At 38.6% G+C, this 7,283-nt stretch overlaps 1 protein-coding gene across 1 annotated transcript; it reads left to right on the top strand.

Moving 5' to 3' along the window:
• Window positions 1-6,583, top strand: LOC132269446 (ATP sulfurylase 1, chloroplastic-like). Its single transcript, XM_059770633.1, has 5 exons — window positions 1-692; window positions 3,406-3,811; window positions 5,171-5,431; window positions 5,530-5,616; window positions 6,194-6,583. Exons 1-5 carry the CDS (start codon window positions 187-189, stop codon window positions 6,329-6,331), a joined length of 1,398 nt encoding a protein of 465 aa, XP_059626616.1. The 5' UTR covers window positions 1-186; the 3' UTR covers window positions 6,332-6,583.
• Window positions 6,584-7,283: the final 700 nt, after the last annotated feature.

Below are 7,283 nucleotides of genomic sequence, written 5' to 3'. Positions count from 1 at the left end.
ACACTATAAAATCTAGACGTGAAATCTATCCCAAGTCCAGTAACTATTTCATATTGTATCCCACGTTGGAACATCCCACATTTTATTCCCAAAATACCCCCTCTGTCTCTCTCCTATCTCCATCGTTATTGTTAATTTAGTAACAACTATACCAGAGAGGGGTCTAAAAGTCAGTCTCGACCTTCAATGGCGACCATGGCCTCTCTCTGCATCAAAACCTCAAACCCGTATCACTTTGTACCCAGAACCCACAAAAGTCATTTCATTGCACCCCTCAAAACGTCCATTTCTCTTCATCCGAACAAGAGGACTCATCAGAAGGCCCGAATTTCTTGCGGGTTGATCGACCCGGATGGTGGGAAGCTTGTGGAGCTCTTCGTTGACGAGTCCAAGAGAGATGAGAAGAAGAGACAAGCCTTGTCGATGCCTCGAATCAAGCTGTCTCGGGTTGATATTGAATGGGTTCATGTGCTCAGCGAGGGCTGGGCCAGCCCATTAAACGGATTCATGAGAGAATCCGAGTTCCTCCAAACACTTCATTTCGGGTCGCTCCGACTCGACGACGGGTCAGTCGTTAACATGTCGGTGCCGATCGTGCTCGCCATTGACGATCTGCAGAAGAATCGGATTGGCGAGTCGAAATCCGTTGCTCTCGTCGACTCCGACGATAACCCGGTTGCTATTTTGAGCAAGTAAGCATTTTGGTTTTTTTAATTTCCTCTAAATTCCATTTTTGTTATGTCATATATATATGTATGAAATTATTATAGTGTGAAGGCTATTTAGTAGGAGTATATGATTTTCTTTATTGTTTCTTGTGATTTCTATATATATATACAATGTGATAACCGTGTGTAAATTTAGTTGTATGATGTAAATTACTAAATTATGATAATTTTATTTGTATCAATGCGATAACGACCACTTTCTTGGTTGAATTCCTCCAAATTTTCATTTTGATTTGCAAATTTTGTTGATTTGGACCCTATCTCTCTGTCTTTCCCAAGTTTCATTTAAAGTTCAAAATGGCTTTTGGTGGGTTGATTGTTTGTTAAATTTTAAAAAAAGAAAAAAGAAAATATATGACAGAGGCTGACTTTACGATGTTCTCCAGTATACTTGGGATATTCACAGCACAAAACAATGGACCAGTAAACATGAATACTAGGAGTATCAAAAGATTCGTATTAATTTCTATTGCCGAAAATTACCTCTAAAATTTCCTCAATTTTATAAAAATTTTAGTTTCTTCTCAAGTAATTTTATGTTTTTAGTCCATCAGATTTCGATACATAGATAATCAAATGCACATCTTACTGATAAACCTTCACTTTTACTGTTTAAGCTAAAACTTCTCCGGTGAAATTGGACATATGGCTTGCTACAACATCATGCAGCTTGTAACAGGGTGCCTTATGCTTCATTTCAAATGCTTAGGGCTGCCTAAAATATCAAAATTTGTTAATTGTTAAGTATTTAATTTTTTACTTAATGCTGGATTGTAATTTTTTCTTGGGAGAATTGCAAAAAAACCCCCCTCGACCATCACTCACTTGCAAAAAACCTCCCTTCTGAATACTTTTAGCAAAAAAAAACCCTCAACTATATACTGAGGGGGGTATTTTAACTTAACACCGTGCAATGATTTTTTGAGGCAATTTTTTGGACCAAATTACCCCTCAATGTTGTGGACCGGGTCATTGTTCATTCCTCCATTAAATCCGGTGAATACCAAATTCAGTCAAACCCAAATGTTCACTCCTCCTTCTTCCCCATTCACATTCACGCCATAACTGTTTAAGAACTGGATACCTCTGCAACAATTTATTTATTTTTGGGTAAAATCTCTGCAACATCTTCCTTGGGCGAAAGCAAGAGAATCAAACAGAACAACGTAGTTGCTGAGACACAAGCTCCACAAGAGGCAAAGACTGAAGTTTTAAGCTTGTCTCAAGCTGAAAGTAATAAAACAAGTGCAGAGCAAGATCAAATTATTGCTTAGCAGTTCAATGGTCTGAACTGTGAAGGTTTTTTTCTGGGGGTGTTTTACTGCCTTCATTCCTTATTTTATCTATTTGAGATTGGTGTGGAGAAATAAGGTTTCGTATTAAGTATATAGAATTTAAAACAGACCTAATATTTGGGAATGTTCCAATCATCATTGTTGATTCTGTAGAATATGCGTACTAAGGGGTTATGAGTTGTCTTGCTATAATGGAATTAAGGATTATAATATGTAAATTATTGTGCCAACTATGGAATTTATGATTTAAACTTCTATGATTCAGTTTTGTTTGGATTCTTCTACCGTGGACTGACTTCTTGTTTTCTTTTTAACGCACTCCTTCAACAAGAAGGGTCCAATTACACAAGGAAAGCATAGCTTTCACAGAATTATATATGCCACTCCCACTCTCTATTCATTCTGGTGCTGCAGTAACGTTTTGATAATAGATGAGAGAGAGATGTTGCAGTGGTGGTATGGAGAGAGAAAAAGTTGGGGGCGGTGGTGGTGGTGGTGGTGGTGGTGTTGAGAGAAAAAGTTGGGGAATAGAAAAAAGACTATTCATCTTCTTCTTCGCATCTTAAAAAATAAATTTCTTGCAAACCTAACCTCTCTCTCCCTTTACTGTTACACCCAAACAAAGAAAACTAGGATGATGAATCATCCCCACCTACCCAACAAGGAATACTGCTGGCGTCAACTTGGAACCCCATAGAACCCACACACACACACAAATACAAACACTATTTATCTTCTTCTTTGCATCCTTTTGATAAAAAAAAAAAAATTTCTTGCCCGTCGTCGAATTGATGGTTCAAATTGAGACCCAATTGATTGTTTCGGCGAACCCAAATTGAGAACCCAGCATATCCTATCTTCATCAGCTCCTACAAATTTGGGGGTTTCGCCCAAGGAAGATGTTGCAAAGATTTTACCTAAAAATAAATAAATTGTTGCAGAGGTATCCGGTTCTTAAACAGTTATGGCGTGAATGTGAATGGGGAAGAAGGAGGACTGAACATTTGGGTTTGACTGAATTTGGTGTTCTCCGGCTTTAATGGAGGACTTAACAATGACCCAATCCACAATGTTGAGGGGTAATTTGGTCTAAAAATTTGCCTCAAAAAATCATCACACAGTGTTAAGTTAAAATACCCCCCTTCAGTATAGTCGAGGGAGGTTTCTTGCTAAAAGTAATCATAAGGGGGTTTTTTTGCAAGTGAGTGATAGTCCAGGGTTTTTTTTTGCAATTTACCCCTTTTTTCTGCAATATGTTCCATAACATGGGATTTTGTGAATTAACTCAAATGGACATTTTACCCCATATTTCATTTACTTTATGCATGTTTAGCTATATGACTTGTCAAGAATTCTCACACCTTTCTTTGTCGCAATTACAGTATTGAGATCTACAAACACAACAAAGAAGAAAGAATTGCAAGAACATGGGGTACCACTGCCCCTGGTCTTCCTTATGTCGATGAAGCTATAACTAATGCTGGAAACTGGCTGATTGGCGGTGACTTGGAGGTTATAGAACCAATTAAGTATCATGATGGTCTTGATAGGTTCCGCATGTCCCCTGCAAAACTTCGTGAGGAATTTACTGCACGTGGTGCAGATGCAGTTTTTGCTTTCCAGCTCAGAAATCCTGTACACAACGGCCATGCTTTGCTGATGACTGACACTCGTCGTCGGCTTCTTGAGATGGGCTATAAGAACCCTGTCCTCTTGCTTCATCCATTGGGAGGCTACACAAAGGCTGATGATGTTCCACTAAGTTGGCGAATGAAGCAACATGAGAAGGTCCATTCACTTTCTTATCTTCTTAACTGTTACCATAATTATAGGCATTGTCTGACTGTTTGTTGGATACATAAACTCCGATAATGTAGTCCGGCAAGAGATTAAAAATTACCTCAGTAAAGGCCCTTTGCCGTAGGCTTGATTTTCCCAAAGCTCCTCTCCCAACCCAGCCAAAAGAACAAAGGAAAATGAGGAAAAAATAGGGATAGGATCCTAATCATTAAATTAAGATGACTACCAAAAAATCTGCTCAATCTGAGTTTGTTCCCATCTCCAACAAAAATCTCGAAAAATTTGACAAATCTCCTATAGGACCTAAGAAGTACGGACACGGATACGACACGACACGGACACGGCGACACGGCAAGTCCAAAAAAATTAGGACACGGACACGGCGAATAGTATATATATATATATATATATATATATATATATATATATATCAGCATTAATAATTTTTTAAAAAAAACACTGATATGTTTAGGTTGGAATATATATATATATATATCACTGATATGTTAGTATATATATATATCAGCATCTTTAGGATACGGACACGGCGAATTGTGGCATCTTTAGGTTAGTATATATATATATCAGCATCTTTAGGGTAGTACAAAATAAAAAATAGAACATATCAGCATTAAAAAATTTTTTTTTTAAAAAAAAATTAACATATCAGCATTAAAAATTTAAAAAAAAAAAAAAAAAAAAAAAAAATTCCAGAAAAGTGTGTTCCGAGCCGTGTCCGAGCCGTGTCTGAGCCATATCCGAGCCGTGTCCGAGCTGTTTGAGCCGTGTCCGTGCCGTGTCCGAGCTGTTTGAGCCGTGTCCGAAAATTAAAAAAAATAAAAAAATTCCAGACACGTTTTTTGGCGTGTCCGACACGTGTCGGGGCGTGTCCGACGCGTGTCCGTGTCCGTGTCCGTGTCCGACACGTGTCGGACACGGATTCTTCGCCCATTTTGGAGTGTCCGTGCTTCCTAGTATAGGACTGAAAAATGCGGAAATGAGCCCAAACCAACTTATTTCATGAGCGTAGCTGGTGATTCTTAATCGTTTGATTATTTCCAATCGGAAATGGGTCTCTGTGGGTTGAACATCGCTCGCTCATCAAAACTGCACCGAAAACATTGTCGGTCCCACCATTTGGGTTTCTAAGGGACCAAACGGCTCACGTATGCTTCGGCAATCTTTTCTGCATCATAATCTATATTCTTTTTAGCGAAGAGAAACATGTTAATTCCATTTTTAATTGGGAAACAAGTTCACCTTTGCCAAGCGGACAATGAGACACTATTTACAATTGCCCGGCCTTGTGGTACTGACTTTATATTACAAAAAAAAATGAAACTTCAGGTGCTTGAAGATGGTATTCTTGATCCAGAGACTACTGTGGTATCTATATTCCCATCTCCTATGCATTATGCTGGCCCCACTGAGGTGCAGTGGCATGCAAAGGCTCGGATTAACGCAGGGGCCAACTTTTACATTGTGGGTCGGGACCCGGCTGGGATGAGCCACCCAGTTGAAAAAAGAGATTTATATGATGCTGACCATGGGAAGAAGGTACTGAGCATGGCCCCTGGACTAGAGCGGCTAAACATCCTCCCCTTCAAGGTATGCAAACCAACCTAGCTTTTGTTAGCTTCACGATGTCAATCTTCGTCATTTGATTCTGTAAAGACTCAATATTCATTATTTGAGTACAACTATAGGTGGCTGCATATGATAAGACCCAGAGTAAAATGGCATTCTTCGATCCCTCAAGGACTCAAGATTTTCTCTTCATCTCAGGCACCAAGGTATCTTTTCCTCACATAATACTGGAGTTTTATTTTTGTTTTTTCAAATGTATGACTGATGTTGAACCCAAATACCCAATTAAGGCTGTAAACTGAACCAAGCTACTTAAGCTTAGCTCACAATTAGCTTGATAGAATCTTTTCAAGATCCTATAGAGATAGCAAGTCAAGCTGACCAGAGTTTGAAACCTGTTAATTTGTTAAACTCGGCTAGAACTTGGCTCGACAAATTAAGCTAATAAGCAGCACTCTACGATTTTATAAAAGAACCAAGATAATTAAGCTTGGCTAGTGATCGGCTTAATTTGAGGATCATTCGAGATTAGCTCCAGAAATGAGACTGGTGCAAGATCTGCTCATGATTAAATAAGCCGAGCTTGATTGTATTTTGGAGCATTTTTTTTTTTTTTTGAGCTCATCAGCAAGGCTCATTTGCAGCCCTATAACCAAATGTTACTTGAAATAGGTTGGAAAGAGAAAAATTATTGAAATAAAATGCATTATGTTCTTTTGAATTACATTTCTCTGCGTGATTTAGCGTTTAGCATACGTATATCTGATTGCTGCATGTTTACAGATGCGAACACTTGCAAAGAACAAGGAGAACCCTCCAGATGGATTTATGTGCCCCGGTGGCTGGAATGTCCTGCTCGAATACTACGACAGTTTGGCTGCCGCTGAGACTGGCAAAGTCCCTGAAGCTATTCCAGCTTGAAAGGATTTGTATTGGCAAATGCTTGGGAGAAACATTAAATCTTATTTATCTCCAATGCGTGGTTGGTTGGCTTTGATGTTGTAAAGGTTTCATGTCCACCTCTCTAATAAATTATGCGAGGCGCTATAGAGATGCAGAACTTTGCCTCGCTCTGTAATTAGAGCCAAAACGCTGTCACGAATTGTATAATATTGTGGTTGTAAAATAGCTTGTCGAATGCAGTTTTAAATGAACATGACCCATATGCTTTAACATTTGGTTTGGATTGAGAAAATTGGAGAGAAGAAAGGAGGGAGAAGATAAAAAAGGGGGAGATAGGAGAGAGAAGGAAAAAAGGGGGGAGAGGAGAGGAGAGGAGAGGAGAGGAGAACTTATCCAGTGTTTGTTTCAAAAAGCAGGAGAAAAGGAGAGAGCCAACGTTGCCTAACCCTTTAAACAGGGTTATTGCTTGAATTTCTCCAAACAAAATGCATATGATGCCAAATGATAATTGTATATTTCAAGAGAAAAAACAAAAAACACCAGTGAGAAGGTGACAATTGTATCTGGACAATCCTGTCCTTTTACTTTTTAGTGATAAGTTTAGGGGCAAGACTAGGCTTCACTTTAATCCAAATAATATGCTAGTCCTTTCCTTGGTTCAGGAATTATGTGGTGCTATGCTGTTCCAACACAATACTGAAATCAGAGGCAGGAGTTGGTCAAGATAATACCGCGGGTTTGTCACGTTTGGTAGAATAGGTTCTTTACATCAGATAGCATCAAAATCACGTATTAAAAAAAAATAATAATAAAAAAATATCATGTTATAGAAAGAATGTGTTAATAGCTCTGTTATATAGAACAATCTCTACTACATGAGGTCTTGTGATTGACACCCCATTTACTTTTTAAAATGAATGGGAGTTTCGTTGCATTTTCTAAATTGAGCATGTAAGGATATTTTGTGACT

The sequence above is a fragment of the Cornus florida genome, unplaced genomic scaffold, assembly GCF_030987335.1.
Source record: "Cornus florida cultivar Cherokee Brave unplaced genomic scaffold, ASM3098733v1 CherokeeBrave_3.0.0_Hap2_Chr08, whole genome shotgun sequence".
Lineage (NCBI taxonomy): Eukaryota > Viridiplantae > Streptophyta > Magnoliopsida > Cornales > Cornaceae > Cornus > Cornus florida.
Note: the sequence above shows the minus strand (reverse complement) of the source record. Positions and strands in the feature narration are given on the sequence as shown.